The 18,168-nt window shown below is 44.6% G+C and overlaps 1 protein-coding gene across 9 annotated transcripts in view; it reads right to left on the bottom strand.

Moving 5' to 3' along the window:
• Positions 1–18,168, bottom strand: part of Ubr4 (ubiquitin protein ligase E3 component n-recognin 4) — a 113,957-nt gene that overhangs the window by 95,212 nt on the left and 577 nt on the right. For all 9 annotated transcript variants that reach the window (XM_031379259.1, XM_031379261.1, XM_031379263.1 and 6 more), the window contains exons 2-12: positions 10,743–10,840; positions 8,435–8,538; positions 7,468–7,597; positions 7,228–7,367; positions 6,181–6,283; positions 5,910–6,051; positions 5,645–5,769; positions 2,892–3,016; positions 2,348–2,407; positions 2,076–2,266; positions 86–185 (exon numbers count right to left, since the gene is read on the bottom strand). In XM_031379259.1, the coding sequence (XP_031235119.1) occupies positions 86–185; positions 2,076–2,266; positions 2,348–2,407; positions 2,892–3,016; positions 5,645–5,769; positions 5,910–6,051; positions 6,181–6,283; positions 7,228–7,367; positions 7,468–7,597; positions 8,435–8,538; positions 10,743–10,840 (1,318 nt within the window). The remainder of the gene's footprint in view (positions 1–85; positions 186–2,075; positions 2,267–2,347; positions 2,408–2,891; positions 3,017–5,644; positions 5,770–5,909; positions 6,052–6,180; positions 6,284–7,227; positions 7,368–7,467; positions 7,598–8,434; positions 8,539–10,742; positions 10,841–18,168) is intronic.

Raw genomic sequence — 18,168 nt, 5'->3', positions numbered from 1 at the left:
CTGGTAAGAAACAACCTTCACGATGCTCTAGTTGGTATCCGAGGTAGCCCCGCCAACCAAGCTGAGGACTCCAGAGCCTCCTCACCTTGTGGAGAGCCTCGACCTGCAGGTCTTCAAAGAGAGACGCCAGCAGCTTGACGGCATGGTTCGCCAGTATCACCGAGAGTACCCCAAATCCCTGATGCCTACACAAATAACAGAAGCACAGACCTTAAAACCATCAGCAACTGTCTCAAAAAGCCAAAAAATAAAATAAAATAAAATAAAACCATCAGCAACGAATCCCAAGCTCAGAACAGCCATTATCCTGCCACCTGGCATCCTAAACACCTTTACAGATCTACAACCTTCCCTCTGAGGACAGAATACTACACAGACACACAGACACATATACATACACATATACACACACGCATACACACACCACCCTAGCACTGCAGCTTGCTAACCCCAAAGCCCACGTATGGACTGTCACAGGATAAATGGTTTCATAGCAAGAACTCCTTCCAAATGAAACTGTTCCACACTATTTCACATCAGTTCAAAGCTGTTGATCAAAAAATGATGATTAAACTTTAAAAGAAATACTTTTTTTGTGGGTTGGCAAGATGGCTTTAGAAGGTAAAGGTGCTTGCTGCCAAACCTAATAATCTTGATCTTGAGTTCTATCTCCAGGAACCACATAATGAAAGGGAGAGAATCAACTTCTCCAAGCTATATTCTGACCTCCACAGATATAACACTGCACATGCACACACCACTCCTAAACACACACACACACACACACACACACACACACACACACACACATTGGGCATAGATTCACGTGACTACACAACACGCCTAGCTGAGCTAGTTCTCTGGCTCCACACAGAATACATCTGATGGCATACTGAGTCCTGCTGATGCTAAATCCTTCTACTTCCACCTCAACCTGAACTATCCTATCCAAACACAACACGGCTCCTAACAGCCTCTTGCTCTGGCCTCTTTTCTTCACAACACTTATGTCAACCCATAATGGACTTGCTGGCTGTTTTCTTCCCATAGCAAATAAAGCCAAAATGGGGGTAATGGCAGATTCCTGGAACACCTGGTACTTGGGAGGGTAGGCAGAAGGACCAGGAGCTAAAGGCCATCAGCTACATAGCAAATGTGAGGCCAGCTAGGCTATTAGAAACCGCATCTCAAAACAAACAAACAAACAAAAAAGCAAGGAGAGGAAGGCGGGCAGATGTGAGAGGTAGCTTAGTAATTAGATCCAGGGGATGTGAAGCCCTCTTCTGGCCTCCAGGAATGCGCAAGGTATACACACATATATACATACGTACATATACACATACTCAAAACACCCATACAAATAAAGAGAGATGGCTCAGCAGTTAAGAACACTTGCTGTTTTTGCAGAAGGATCGAACTTTGGTCCCCAGCACCCACACAGGGAATCACAACCATCCATAATTCTAATTCCAGGGGATCTGATACACTCTTCTGACTTCCATGGCTCTAGGCATGGTACACATCTATGTATGCAGGCAAAACACTCACACATAAGATAAATCTTAAAATAATTAAAACGAAACAAATAAAATACAGCCAAGTACATAAAATGATTTAAGATAATAAATATGGCTCTAGCGATGCCATGATTTAAAGAAATGCTTGCGCAACACATGACATTCACTGGCACCCACTTCCTAGCAAGCACACCTCATCTTTTGATTTGAACTTGCCTCAGACTTTAAACACAAGTCAGACACTCTTAATCCTTGTCACAGAGGAGGAATGGGATTAAAACCAACCATAACTTTTTTCCAGATGTTGGGGCAAGACAATGGAGTGAGAAGACCAGGGCCATCACTATTTTTCCTATTAAATCCACAAGACCAGAAGGAGGGTCCTCTGACAGAAGATGCCAACTGGCTTTAATGCTCAGGAGAGTGTTCAGTATGCATAGGCCCCTCAACAATCATCTACAGCAGCCAATAACCAAGCCCTGATGTGGGGTGAGCAGATCACCCCTGGAAAATGGGAAACACAGCATTCAGAAACGGAGCTTCCAGACAGACACATACCCTTTGCCAGGCCCCAGTTTGGGAGAGCCTACTCCCTCCTTTGTACGAGAAAGGATGTCTCTGACTCGGAGGGCAGCCAATGGGTCCTTCTCTTTCCCCTTGTCAGCCAGGGCTGTGGGGCTGAGGTTCAGTATGAGGAAGAGGCTATTGAGCAGGCACCAGGCGCCCAACAGCTGGAAGTTCTGGAAGTGCTGTTGAGAATGGACAAAACCAGACATCAGCAGGGAAAGCCGCACCAGACAGAAGGTACCTGCACCCCGAACGCCTCTTACCTCACCACCAGCACGACGCGAGTTGCTGATGGCCTGTCCAATCATGTCGTAGATCTCAAGCTGTCCGGGGAACAAAGAGACATACAGTATGAGCAGGTCAGGTCTTCCTCACAAGTCTAAACCCTACCTGAGCCAGCTCTACTGGAGGGAGTGTAACTGTCTGCAGGTCACTTGGTGATCTACTGCCACAAGTTTCTGACCTCATAAGGCACAGCTTGTATCTCCCTCAGCACAGGACACCTTCTTAGGAGTTCTCATACACTCAGCCCTGCAACAGCCAGCTTTCCATGACAATTCTTTCTATGCACTTACTGCAAAACATTATTTGTTCTGTCCTGCCTGAACGTACACCAGCATCCAATGAGCCCTAGATGGTTTACACAGTAAATGCCAATCCACCATGGCTGAAAGCTGCTACAAATTTACTGTGTTTTCCACAGGAAGGGGAGCATGTATGGAAACAAATATGCCAAAGCCTTTGGCCACATCCCTCTCAGAAGCCCCATCCAGGGAAGGGTGTGGAGACTTCAGACACTTGACTTACACATTTCTCAACAATCGTGGCCGCATCACTTTCATAGTCATCTTCTTTGGAGCTCGTGGACCCTGTCCGCACTTGCTGGGCACTACCCACGTGAAGAATGGCCATGCAGGTGGCTACACTCACACCTGGAGGAGAACAGTCACAGAGTCCAATCTTGAGAATGCCTCAAACCCAAGACAGAAAGATGGGAACACCCTAGCCACAAACAATTTTGTAATCTGATTTCTCCAAGAACTCCAAAGGGTACGTGTGAACACAGTGCTGCCATAATGTAGCTGCTCCCCAAAGGAGCAGTAGACCAATAGCATACAGGAAACTAACTGCACATGAGCATTTGATAAAGCTCTAGTTATAACTGCCAACAATGGAAGCAAGCAAGTTGTCTTTCAGGATGATAGACAAAGTCAGGCACAGCTCATTTACATCCACAATATTCAGGAGTCTGAGGCAGGAAACTCACAAACTCAAGTCATGCCTGGCCAGTATGGACGACTGGACTACCACTTCTCTAAATAAATAAAAAATAAAAAGGCTGCATATACAAACATAGGCCTGGCATAAGTGAGGCTGGAAATTTAATCCCCAACATCACACACACACACACACACACACACACACACACACCCTGAATGAGACCCAAAGACAGAAAAGCCACAGAGGCTTAAATGACCAATGTGAAAAGGCTACATGCACATGCTGATGACAGAATTCCCTGGGCAGTAAGTGCTGTAGTTGTAAAGGGTGGGGGGAGATGAGATAAAAGCAAAAGCAGAGGGGATCTGGGGCAGGGACTATTCTGTTTGCTATGGTAACAGTAAACACATGACGGCATACACCTGTGAAAACCCAGAGCCACAGCATACACAGAGGCCTACGGAGAGTGGGGAGACGCTCAGTGCAGGAACACGGCCTGTGCAAGCATGAGGACCTGAATAAAGATCCCCAACCCCCATGGAAAGCCTGGCACAGCGGTGCAGGTCTGCAAGTCCAGAGCAGGGAGGACCCCCAGGCAGACCCTGGGGGCTCACAAGCCAGCTAGCTTACACAAAACAAGGAGCCGTCAGATCACTGGGAGAGTCTGTCTCAAAAATAAGCAAGAATATAGAGGAAGGCACACCTGATTATAACCTCAAGCCTCTATACATGAAATTTCAGGTGAGTACATCCATGAGCACACACAGGGACACACCCATACAAACACACACAAACACAAACACACACACACCAAGAGACTAGTTCATATGTGTCAGTAGAACTCCATTAATGGTAACAAACGGATCAATTATCAGTAGGGAATCATAAACGGAAAATGACGCATACAGAAGCCATGGAAGCCCACTCATTTCAAACTCCTTTAAAAGAACCTCTAAGGCCAGGTGTGGAAGTGTACACCATTGTCTTTAGCACTTGGGAGAAATACATACACATGCACACTAAATAAAGAAATCTAATTTTAAAAAAGGTGGGGTGCTGAAGAAATAACTCAGTGGTTAAGCACATCAGATGTTCCACCAGAGGACCCAGGTTCAATTCCCAGCTCCCCCCATGTCATAATCGCCTGTGACTCCAGTACCAGGAGATACATGGCACCAGGCACGCATATGGGACATATGTGTGTGTGTGTGTGTGTGTGTATATATATATACATATATATATATGTATATATATATAAAATATATACACATAATTATAGATATGTATATATATGCAGACAAAATAATCATACACATAAAAAAATCTTTTTTTAGAAAGGTAGATAGCAATAAAGGAAAATCCCCAACCATGACTGGCTTCTACATGTACTCATAAAGGCAAGTACATATGAATGAAAGAAAACACACATATGTACACACACACGCACACACACCAGCTGTCAGGGCCCACTTCCATCACAACCTGATTAACAGTAGGAAAGGGACTTTATGACTCTTTAGACTCCGCCTGCCCTCGAAGCTACGACAAATCTAATCTCATAGCAAGACTCAACCTCTCCGTGATCTGCACCCAAAACAGTCTCCACATCTCTTGCACTGTCGTATGTTATTCTACTTGGCTCTCTATCCTCCATCACTCCTGGTGGGCAGGGATGACATGCGAACATTGCTCATCTCAAATTATCAACAGCAATGGGTTTTCATATAGTATACAGTAACTTCAAACACTATGAAATCAAACAGGCACACAGGACAAGTTTTGGCAGAGATAGCTGTCAGTAAAGTGCTTGCCGTATGAAAATGAAGCCCTGAGTTCCAGCCCTAGAACCCATTTTAGAAAGTGAGGCATAAGTGGGGCATGTCTGTAATCTCAGAACTGAGGAGGTTGACACGTAGATCCCTGGGGCTCGTTGGCCAGCCTACTTGCTGAGCTTCTAGATAGTAAGACTGTCTAAGACATAAAGGAGAAATTCGGACAGCTCCTGAGGAGCAACACCCAAAGTTCACCTCTAGTCTCCACATGCACCCACACATATGTGCACAGATACACAACTGTACATACACATGCACCCATGCAAGTTCATGTATACATGTGTACACACCTGTATACAAATGTGCACGCGCGCGCGCGCGCGCGCGCACACACACACACACACACACACACACACACACACACACACACACGTCAAGGCCAGTAGTTAAAACAGTAGATAATTTAGATCCTATAATGACTCTCCTTGGCCTACATGTGATATTAGATGGTCTCTGAAGAGAGCCAGGGAAGAAGAGTTCTCAGGATTCTCACAGCTAACTTCTCACCTGCATACAGACAGCTGAGGCTGAGCACTGTCACATCTTGCAGACGAGAAGGGTTGAGGGGTTCCAGCACAGGCAGGGACAGGGTATCCAAGGCCATGGTTACATCAATCACCAGGGAGTGAAAGCTGGAACACAACATAGGACATCAGCAAGGGCCCCTAGAAACACTCCTTTCTGTGGTCTCATAAGAAAGCCAGCATGGTAAAGACTAGCCAGTTACACTCCTTCTGATTAGAATGTAAGTGCGAAGTCAAAAGCACCTTACCCATTTCGAACAGCGGTGGCATCAGCTACTGTTGCAGGCATGATGAAGAAGGAATTGGCCACCACAGCATCCTGAAACCGATTGATGTAGCGCAGGAAATAGGGCAGGTTCAGGCATACTCGGAGCAGCTTCTCGGAGCCCCCTGGATTAACAAAGAGGCACGCTCTCTAACAGGCCACTATCAGAAGCCTGGTACTCCTCCACACGGAGAAGCACAGGCAAGACACTTACTGAGAAGATAGACCAGTTTTCTAACAGCAGACACTCTTACCAAGCTCTTGAAGGCTAGCCACATTCTGAGCTATGAACACGTTCTTGGTCTTGACAGCAGAGGCCTGATCTGTAGATGACTGCTCATCATTCTCTCCTTCCACCTGAAGAGAAACACAGGCACTATCATGACCACTTGCCTGCTGCTGAGCACCCGCTAAGTACAAGAAGGCAGCTCCTTGGATATGCTCAGACATTCAGCTACACATGGGAAACTCTCTACTGGTCCAGACGAAATGACAAGTAGACCAAGACATGGCTCAGAAACCGTCTATTGCCCATCAAACACAAAGTGGCACCTCATGAGGAGAGTAGCACATGCTCCTATGCATCTGCCCTAAAAAATCACAAAGGAACGACCAGCACACAATGGCGCAGACCATGCAAAGGAAGATGGGCACACATCTGCTTCACTTCGTATGACTTGTTTTGTATGGTTTTTTATTCCCACTGAAGCCATGCACAGAAATGTCATTTAACTGGGAATATATTCTAAGAAATGCCTCACTGAATGCATCTATCATTGTATAAGTATCTGAGTAAACTCACACAAACCAGGATGTCCACAGGTCACTAGATAATAAGGTTTTATAGATCCACCATCATGTATATGGTCTGCCCCTGACCCAAATGGTAAGCTGTTATCTTAAGTAAAACATAAAACACAATCTTTTCCCAGTTCTATCATCTTAACACATGAACATGAGGATATTTGGGCAAAAGTACTCTGATAGGTTTAGCCCGCAGCGGCGCGTCCACAGACACCAGATACAAGCAGCTCTGTGTTTTTGGAAGTTTAATTAGGAGAAGGGGTGGGGGGGAGTGAGGACCGCGGCGCGTGAAGGGAGGGAGAGGAGAGAGGGAGAGAGAGAGAGAAAGATGGGGGAAACTACCCACTATATATATGTCCCGTGACGTAGCAGTCCAGGTAAAGGTGGGAGCTAAACCCAATGAATTCTGGGAATATGGTCGCCGTTGCCCTGGTGACAGGTCTGTGGACCTGCCCACATATCTGTAGCAGGCAGGTTCTGGATGCTAACATACTCACCAGAGCCTGTGGACTGATAGGAGGAGACGGTACAGTTCTAGGGTTAAAAACTGAGGTCAGCTGGTTCAAAAAGTTCATCTGTACCTCCTTCTGCCTTAGCTCAGGGCTTACTGGTGAGGCCAGCTCTTTCTGGTCTTCCACTATAAAATTCAGAAACAGAAATGGGGGAGGGTAAGGAGAGTGTCCCAGAAGGCAGCAGTGGACAGAGGAGGTCAGGAGCCAGGTGTGCAGGGCACACACCATCTGAGAGCGTCTTCACTGTCTGTGGAAGCTTGGCGGACTTCATCATCGCTGTAAAGGTGATGATCTCTGTTCGGTCTAGTCGGCTACAGCCAGTGCACAGGCCTTTTATCAGCAGAATCAAGTGTTTCTGAAAATAAAAGTCACATATGCCTTTTAGAAAACTCTACACTTTGGGGATTCTAACTAGTATGGGATAAGATTTGGGTTCCTACAGGTAAATGCCATGTAGAAGGCTGGGAGTATGGCACAGGGCTGGAGCAACTGCCTAGCATGCACCCCACCCAGGGTTCAATCCCTGGGGCCTCCAAAAGGGAGGGTGGGGGTGGGGAGAATAAGATTTCAGTGGAAAGCACCAAAGCTTTCCAAACTGATGCCCATCAAGATCTAACCCGTTTGCAAATCAGTCTTATTCTCAGAGGGCGTCATTTTTCTGTTTTCAACTTGAGGCTGTGGTTAACTTCTATAAAAACACAAGCCTTAAAACAAATGGCTCCCCATGAGTCTCAATAACACACAACACCGTGGCTTGATGTCTCCATTCCTGCATGGCAACAACAAGCCATAGGCAGAGAGAGGTTAAGACCAGGGCCCTTTTCCTTCAAGCTTCCACACCTTGTCAATCACACATCCTTCTCTCTGCTGCCTGCGTACACACACACAAACTCTTGATCCTTGGGAAAGACTCTAGCCTGTCTACCACTGGCAAACTATACCCAATGCTGGGTCATGTAAATGAAGTTTAATAGTACGCATTCACTCACTTCACCGCTGCATCCCCCAACCCCAGGTTTGCAATATAAAGACCTTTGCTGGCAAGCTCCAACAGACGTGGTATGACCCACAAATAATTACTCTCTGTCAGCCTCAGAAAAGGTGTGTCTGCTTCTGCCTGATACCATCCACCCATCAGTTCCCATACTTCTGTTTTTAAAATAAGGGCCAGAAACAGAGACTCTGCTCTCACCTGGGATACAGCACATGCCTCGTCCGGGTTCTCCAGACGCAGGAGGGAAAACTCAATGAGGACTTTACAGGCAGCTGCCACCGACTGAAGCTGGTTCCGGGGAACTAGGAAGCAAGGACAGTCACTTAAGGCCAAGAGTTCAGCCTCACGCTCAACAAGGCAACAGAGCAAGCACTCAGCTCAGCAGGTTCAACATTGCCAGCAGCAATCACCCACTGGATGACAAGAGCCAAATGCTCATATACCTATTGATCTAGTGTTTACTAGAAATTAGCATAACTTTAACAGGAAACACACTACACTTCTTGCACTTCAAATGCATCAGCTCATCTGATCCTTAGGCCACTCTGTAAGAGAGGTTATCATCCTCTCCCACCATATTTTAGGTTATTTATTTTATTTCTGAGTGTTTTGCCTATATGTATGTATGTGTACACATACACACACACACTCACACACAGTACCATGTAGATGCCTAGTACCAGAGGTCAGAAGAGGGTACCAAGTCCCCTAGAATTGAATGGTTGTGAGACAACAAATCTGGGCTCTCTGAGTGCAGCAAGTGCTCCTAAGTGCCACGCCTCTCTAGCCCTTCTCCTTTTGTTTTTGAGACAGAGTCTCAATAGATGCTTCAGGCTGGTCTCAAACTCCCTACGTAGCCTAGGGATCCTGAACTCCTGATCCACCCACCTCACATCCCACAGTGGTGGGACTGCAGACACACACCACTGCACCCTTTCTCACTTTCATCTTTGTGACAGAAGAGCAAACTGAAGTACACACAAGCTAAACTACCTAGAGTAAAACAATGACAGTAAAGTCCTGGAGGTTTGCCTCGTAAGTTCATGCTGTTGGCCACTAGAGAATGACCTGTCCTTGTCATAGGTGCTAAGTGACATTATGCAAGACCTGCAGTTGCTTCCAGGAGCTCCTGGAGCTCCTAACCACCCTCGACTGGGAAGTTATTCAGGAGCAACTTTACAAGCTGTTTTCAGTTTACCTGCTTAGCAAAGTAGTGAGTGAGCAATTAGAGTTCATCAGAACTGAGAAATGTTAAGATTCTGAAATAACGTAAAATAGGACTTGGTCACCTTAAGGGTGGAAAAATTCAGCAAATGGGGAGCAAAGGTCAAAATCTCTTTATACCAAAGAAGACAAGAGATTCATATGCATGCCACAACCAATGAGGAGCAGAAAACTTCTTAGTAGGTGCCAGCCCATGTCACTACCTACCAGCAGCACCCTCAATGAATCAATCTACCACGGGTACAAATGCTTTGACACCAGGCAAGTTCCAGGCCAGCTTGGACTACTTAGTTAGCTCTAAACCAGCCTGGGCCAAAAGTTTCAGTCAGTGGGCTCATAAAGCCTCAATCATAGCTCAAGAATTATTGATAACTTATAGGTGGTGAGGGAGGGTCATTTTTCTTTGGTGAGGTCTGCTGCAGGCTGCTGATGCCCCAGTGAAGAACCCACGCCTGTGTGCATTCAAGCAGCACTGACAGACTCGGTGAGCTATTAAAAATGAAACAGAACATTAAGTCAGGACGGGTGTGTTGAGGGATACAGGGACAATGGGCTGAAGTACACATACATATATATGTATGTATACATTCTCTCTCTAAATATATGTGTGAGGTTTTCAAAGAATAAAAAATATTATATATAAAGAGGCTGGAGAGATGGCTTAGCAGTTAGCAGTGTGTGCTGCTCTTGCAAAGGACCCAAATTTGATTCCCGGCAGTCACAACAGGCAGCTCAAACCCCCTGTAACTCTAGCTTCAGGGGATCCAATACCCTCTTTTGACCTTCAAGAGTAACTGCACCCATACTGATGACAGACACACACACACACACACACACACACACACACACGCACACACAAACACATGCACACACAAAACTAAAACTGAAGATAAATCTCTAAAAAAGAAAAAACAAAAACAAAAGGGCAAGCAAACATAGAATCACATAAATTAAAATGGAAATGGCAAGAAAATATTAAAAAAACTAAAAAAGTACGTTTGGTTAATAGAAAAATGGGCTAACGCCACAGCTCTGAGGCAAGTGACAAAGCCAGCAGCTTTTCAAGTCCCTGTGGCTGGCCCAGCTGAGGGCTCTACACTCCCTCCTAGGGCAGGAAAAGGAAAAGGGTGGGGACAGACAAACACACAGACACACACACCACCAGCCGCCTCCATTCACAGGTGAACGGCCTGGGAGTAGCTGAAACAAAATTTCCTTAACAAATTGTTCAAGGAGAGACTCCCTAGCCCCAGCCCCAGGGTACCAGAGCAGGTATACTCACTGAGGCTGCAGACCGTGGTGATGTAGTGCGTGGACAGTGCGACAAAGGATGAGTAGAATGGCTCGTACTGCTTCTCGTGGTGCAGGATTTCTGACTCACTGTAGAGAAGACAATGTCCCCACAATCAGTGCCCACCATGTACCCACCATGCTTCATCCAAGTTGCCCTACTCCACCTTTTAGCACCCTACTTGGTAGGAAGTAAAGGAATTCATGAAAGCTATTCATCTCTATATTCAACATGGGGGCTGGGATGGCATGGGGACACAGAGCCTTCGACGCCAGCAACACAAAAACAAACAACAAAAAGCTTAAGAGAGTTAAATTGAAATATCCTGTTGAAGGAATCTGGTTAAATAAGAAGCAGAGGCTAATGAAGAAAAAAACATTTTCAAATTCATTTAGAAGTTCTTAAAAAGGGGTTGGAGCTCAGCACGGTGGCACCCATCTTTAATCCCAGCATCAAGGAAACAGAGACAAGAAGATAGCCTAGTCTACACATCAAATTCTAGACACGTACAACAGTCAGGTCTATGTGCTGAAACCCTGTCTCGGAAATATAATCAGAAAAGCTGGAGACGTGGCTCAGTAGCAGAATGCTTGTGCAGCACATGTGAGACTCTGGGATCCACCCCCAACTCCACAGAAGAAACGCAAGTGAGAAAATGCAAGCGAGAATATAGCTGAGGGAATGCCTCAGCAGCACAACACTTACTGCAGCATTAGAACGAGCACGCACACACACACGCACGCACGCACGCACGCACGCACGCACGCACACCCATGCTCCAAAACACCTCACCAATTTGCTCTGTTACTGATTTAAAAGACACTTGAATTGTGACAACCAAAGTACTTACACTACTTATAGCAGAAGCAGATGAAAGTGATCCCTTCTGAAGATCAACATAACACCAAACACAGAGGCTCGGAGAAAATGAATGGCTCACAGTGAGAAAACACACACACCCAAGTCAACCCTCCTACCTGAGTTAAGGACCCTTCAAGGAAGCTAACACTAGACGAGCGTCTGAAGACAGCTACAGTGTACTTACATATAATAAATAAATAAATCTTTAAAAAAAAAAAAAGAAAAAAAAATCTCGTCCCTGTTTTTAGCGGAGGAAACGACCTCTTCTGGGAAAATCTGGAGCCCAACTTTCCCTAAAGACTGGATACATTTAAGTCACTTTATCAAATCAGAAGCTAAGGCACAACCCAGGCAAAAATGCAGCAAAGAAAAGACAAAATGTATCTTCCTAGATGCAAAGAGCAGAGAGTTAAAAAGTTTCCTCAGTGAATTAATCCCCAGCAAGAAGTATCCACCCAGCAAGAGAAATGTAAACAGAGTTGATCCATTCACCAGCAGGCTTATCTTCCTGCCAAATGAATACAAGAGCCAAAACGCCATGTCTGTGTTTGGAAAGTGTCAATGTGAGCAATGAGTTACGTCAAACCACACTCAGGAGTCTGGCTCTGCAAGTGCTTTGCTGTCTGGGGAGTCATCAAGGATTAAATGAGTGTGTGTCAAAGATTAGACCCTTCTTAGAACTGTCATCCTGGAGCCCCTATGATGCACCAGGACCTTCCTGCCCACCCGGGTACGCTCTTTTATTTGTCATGACAGGTAAGACAAGGGAAACAGAAACTCTCCACTCAGCAGCTCTTTCTCCTCCTGAGGACTCCATAAGGCTTCCTACTACACCCTTCCCTTCATAGCACACACTTGAGATTCCCAGTCTGTCTTCTTTCTTTGAGTTTTCCTACTCCATAATTCCGAGCAGTCTGCTGAGTCACACTCCCCTTCACCGTTTTATTTCGAAAGTTCAGATTTGCTTACCTCCACTCTTTTCAAGTTTACCAATCTTAAGAGAAAGACTACACACCCAAAGGATGAGCTTATTCTGCACTTTCATTCCCATTTTGATAATGAAATAAATAAACAAATAAATACACGTACACTCAGAAAACAAACAAAACAAATAAACTTTAGTTGCCTGACTCAGTCAAAGACATGGGGTGAGAGAGACCTTTCTCTCTCTCTCTTTCTTTGTTGAAGTTTTGAGACAGTCTAATGCAGGGGCTCCCAACCTTCGTAATGCTGCGACCCTTTAATACATACACTTCCTCACATTGTGGTGACCCCCAACCATAAGATTATTTCATTGCTTTTTTAACTTCTGATACTGTTACAAACTATCATGTAAATGTCTGTTTTTCAATCGTTCTTAGGGGACCCCTGTGAAAGAGTCATTTGACCCATGTCCCCAAATGGGTCTTGGCCCACAGGCTGAAAATTGCTGGTCTAATATATTGCAGGCTGACTGGGAACTCAACATATAGTGAAAAATGAATGACCGTGAACTTCTAATCTTCCTGCCTCCATCTCCCAGGATTACAGGAATGTGCCAAGTATATGCCACCAGGCATACAACATGTCTGGTACGGTGCTACTGGAGAGTGGGCTATATGGATGTTAGGAAACTACTCTATTAGCTGAGCTATATTCCCAGCTCTACCTCTGTACATGTTTGTGTCTGTGTCTAACCCTGGGGCCTCGCAGATCCCACTATGAAATATCAGAAATAAGTCTTCCCCCTACTTCTCTCTCCCCAAGTATACAGTAGCCTTACTACATTATGGTAACAAGAGTGCACCTTGGGGGGGGGAGAGGGGAGCTGGAGAGATGGCTCAGCGGTTAAGAGCAATGGCTGCTCTTCCAGGGGTCCTGAGTTCAATTCCCAGCAACCACATGATGCCTCACAAACAACTGTAATGGGATCTGATGCCCTCTTCTGGTGTGTCTGAAGACAGCTACAGTGTACTCATACACTTAAATAAAGTTTGGGTTTTTTTTAAATGCACCTTGGGAGGTGGCTGTGGGGCAGATAGATGGGTATTGGTAGAGGAAAAATAGTTCTGAATTCACCTCCAATTACAATTAGTTTATGGTAGGATAGCAAGACAGCTCAGTGGTTAAGGGCTCTAGCCACAAAAAGCCTGGCAACCTGAGTTTGAGTCCGGGAACCCACATAAAGGCAGAAAGAAAGAAATAATTACATAAAGCTGTCTTCTGACTGCCACATGTGTGCCAGAACACAAATGTAACATGCATACACACAGCATATATATACACACACATTATTTTTTATATAAAAATAAAATACTTAGGGCAGATAGAGATAAGGTCAGGAATAAAAGCTTTTAAAGGGATAGAAAGTAGAGTAGACATGATTCCTCTATCTCTTGCTTTCGAAGAAAAGTCACCAACTAATGCTATCACCCATTCCCCCAGGAAACCAGAGAACAAGAACAAAGGGCAGGAGGCTCAGTAGGCCGAGAATGAAGACACTAAACACAGACAGACATCACCAGGAGAAAAATGAGGAGACTAGAAGGCATGTCACCCCTTTCTTGAAACACCTGTTCCTAACAAACTTTGCAACCATATCCCCACTGCACCTTAAACATCATTAGACAGGGCTGGAGAGATGGCTCAGCAGTTAAGAGCACTGACTGCTCTGATAAAGGTCCTAAGTTCAAATCCCAGCAACCACATGGTGGCTCACAACCATCCATAATGAGATCTGGTGCCCTCTGGTGTGTCTGAAGACAGCTACAGTGTACTTACATATAATGAATAAATCTTAAAAAAAAACCATCATTAGACAAAGACAATGAGAGTTTCTATCCTAAGTGGAAAGGAAGGAACAGAAGGCGTGCCAGGTCGGAGAATCAAATCTGATGTTTAAGTGAAGAAAGAGAAAGGGGATGGAGGGCTGGAGAGAGCACTGACTGCTCTTCCAGAGGTCCTGAGTGCAATTCCCAGCAACCACATGGTGGCTCATGGAGAGCATCATGGGATCCGACGCCCTCTTCTGGCATGAAGGTATATATATGCAGGCAGAGTATTCATACATTTAAAAAAATACATAAATTTTTTTAAAAGAAATTTGACATTATAGAAAGAATCATTACCACTTTTTTTAAAAGAAAGAAAGAACAAATGAACTAGCACCTAGAAATATGTAACTCACTCTAGAAGAAAAGGAGTCTGAGGAAAGGCATAATAAAAGACAGACAGACTATGGGGCTCAGCTTACTTTTCCCCCTTAGGGAACACACTGCACAGACTATGGAAGACAACAACCCTCTATCAACTTCAACTCCTAAGTACAAAAGTCACCACGTTTTATCTTTCATGTTACCTGTATGTGTGAGTGCACACATGTACATACATGCATCTGCAGACATACATACACCTATTCATTCAACCAAAGAATTTGAGTTTTCTGTCCCATTTTTCTATTTTTCTCCCATGTTGACCAACCAGCAGTGAGTGTGATACCAAGACATCAGGACTGATCTCCAACCACACTCCCTTTTGGCGATGGGTTCTCCCTTCTGTGGCTCAATATCAACTATGACACTCTCTCGTATGTGAAGACAAAAGACAACAGTCAGTGCAGCACCGGCTCCCATCAAGCTCCTAAGGCTCTGCATTACCTGCTGGAGTGTTCTAACAGCCTCCCTGTCCAGACAGTAGCTCTGCCCTAAAGTCCAAGGAATACCTGGGAGACAGAATTTTTTCAAAGATGCTTATCATGAAAGAACCCAGAGTCACTTAGAAAGGGGGTAAGGGTATTGTTTTCGAAATCTATGTAGACTAGATGTCAGCTGTGTTCCCAACCATGTCTGGCAGAGTCCTAAAGGGAATTCGCGGGGCAGCATAACACTTAAAAGGTCTTCTGTCTATACTAAAAGACTTGCAAGCTACGGGCAATAGAAGTGGCCCATACCCAACTAAACTCGGTATCATTTTCTTTCAGTGATCTAGTGACACTTTTGGGGGTACACATCCCTTCACCAGAGCTAATCTACTGCCCTTTACTTCACAACGTGGTCTTAACATCAAGCAATTTTATCAGACACTTAAGAGCAGTCCCTAAGAATTTCCAATGTATTCTGTTCTAAAAAGGTCAATTCCAATTATAAAGCATGACTTGATACAAGGAGTAAAATAAAGAACTGGAGAAGAATCTCTCAAGGGGCAGTGTCAGACCCAGAAGTTCCAGGAGAGTTCAATGTGTGAGCAGACTGTCAGAAAGGAGCAGGGACTGTGATGATGAAGCCAACACTACAAACGGTAACACAGAGAAACAGGGGTCCCAGGGGACAAGGGAGAAAAGGCAGGCAGCTGTAACTAGAGAAAAGACAAGGCAAGGGCAGAAGACAGAATAACCATCGCATAAGCACAGTAGTAGCCTGGGCCCCTAAACTTTCAACAGCAGAACAGGGGCTGAAGTCTGACACTGTACTGAATGGCCTAAGGCCCTAAGCAATGAATGCTTCCACATTTCTGAGTCCCCGCTGTATTTCACATTTGAGAGAGTGATGTGGTTAGTGTGCTCTAAGGAATGGGTCAGCACACCAAGGCCTGAATCTAACAGAAGCCAGCTAGTTGCCTATGAGTGGCTAGTTTTGATATCTTTTAATGGCTAAATCTTCTACAGTGTGTACATTTCAAGGCATGCAAGAAGTTAAACACACATTTGGATACTATCACACATGGCTGCCCACACAGTCCACAAACCTGCAATTACTATCTGACCCTTTAGCAAAAGGCTGTTGACTTATGTTCTACACACTTAATACCAAACTGTCTTATATTGTGAGAAATGTATAAGCCACAGTTGTATTCTTCTTATATGATCAAATTTCTCCCAAAAAGACACAAAACTGGATTTTAAACTTAACTGAGCTATGGAAACCAGAATGTTAACTTCAAAACTCCTGATTTCCAATAAAGCACAGTACTAAACACTCATCACTTTCCCCAAAACCATAAAGACCAAAATCCTGTCTACAAACAGACAGCTCCTGGTTCTTGGAGGTTAACTCCAAATGTGGAGGGTCACTAGCACTTAGCAAAATTCAAATCTAGTTCTGTGTTTGGAATCACCAGATTGCAAGGGTTTGTTCTAAGTTTAAAATGCAAGGGCCAAGAAAATGGGATGTACATTATCAACAAATAACATTATAACCTCAGTTCACATCCATAAACACAAAAGAAAAAGGTCTACAAGGAAGTGAACACTGTTGACTGTAAGTAGAAGGCATGACTCAGGAAAACTAGCAGTAATTAAACAGTTAAAGCAGTGAAATAGGAGGCCGCCTAGCTGGAGATGGGGTGAGTGGTTGGCACCCAAGCCTGATAACCTGAGTTCAATTCTCGGACTAAGATAAATGAAGAGAATTAACTCCTAAAACTTGTCCTCTGATCTCCAGAGTGTGCTTGCTCCCTCTTGCTGGGGCACTCTCTCACACTCTCTCCCTCCCCCCCCCCTCCCTCACTCTCTCCCTCCCCTCTCTCTCTCTCTCTCTCACACACTCTCCCCCACCTTTCTCCCCCCCCCCACACACACAAATTGGATTATAATAGGGCAGAGATGGCCCAGTAGTTAAGAGCACTTCCTGTTCTTCCAAATCCAAGTTCAGATCCCAGCACTAGTGCCAGGTGGTTCCTCACTGCCCATAACTCCATCTCTAGAGGATCTGAAGCCTTCTTCCTGCCTCCTGAGGCCTCCAAATACACATGACACACATACACGTGGACTTTTTTTTAAAAAGGAGAAAGACAGTAAAATAAAAAGATGCTAGATAATTTGAGAATAACTTTCTGATACTTGTTTTCATCTTCAAAACAATCTTGAACATAATTAAACAGGAAAATCTATTTGTTAGATCTTAAGTAACCAAACCCTGTCACTTTTATTATAAATTGTTAAAGATCTTTTATCCAAAACATCACAGGCAGTGACAATTATTGTGATAAATAATAATGCCAAACCACGGCGATTTCTAACTTTCCAAATAACGTTTAGATATATCCTACTGACCAATAAGCTAAAATGACCCGCTTAGCAATTTCGGGGAGTTACTAGAGCAAGGTTTGGCTAGGAAAACGAAAGTGAAAAAACAGGTTTTAAAAGCATGAGTCTACTATTAAACTCATCAAAGACTGCTCTGAGCCTAGTAGTCACGAAAAGGTAGACACAGAGATCGCCACATTCCTCTGAAGAAATACGACTCTTGCAATCTAACAATCTGTACAAAAAGGTATGAACACATAACAGCAAGCCAACGAACAGTCCCATAAGTAAGAGTCTGAGAAGCATTCTATTGAGAAAGAGAAGGACTCAGATCTCGGATAAACGCAATTACAGTGCAAAGTAAAACCGAAGTATTCAGTGGTAACTAGTGGCTTCAATCAAAGAAACAGCACGTGCCCCCGGTGATCATAGCACCAAAGAAAGACCGTTATTAAACTATGTGGTAGATCTCCAATGTAAATCTCCGGCTTTGCTGGCAGGGAGAAATGCAAACTCATCCAAGCCCTGACCTTAACATGGGGGGCGGGGGGGGGG

The sequence above is a fragment of the Mastomys coucha genome, unplaced genomic scaffold, assembly GCF_008632895.1.
Source record: "Mastomys coucha isolate ucsf_1 unplaced genomic scaffold, UCSF_Mcou_1 pScaffold18, whole genome shotgun sequence".
Classification (NCBI taxonomy): domain Eukaryota; kingdom Metazoa; phylum Chordata; class Mammalia; order Rodentia; family Muridae; genus Mastomys; species Mastomys coucha.
Note: the sequence above shows the minus strand (reverse complement) of the source record. Positions and strands in the feature narration are given on the sequence as shown.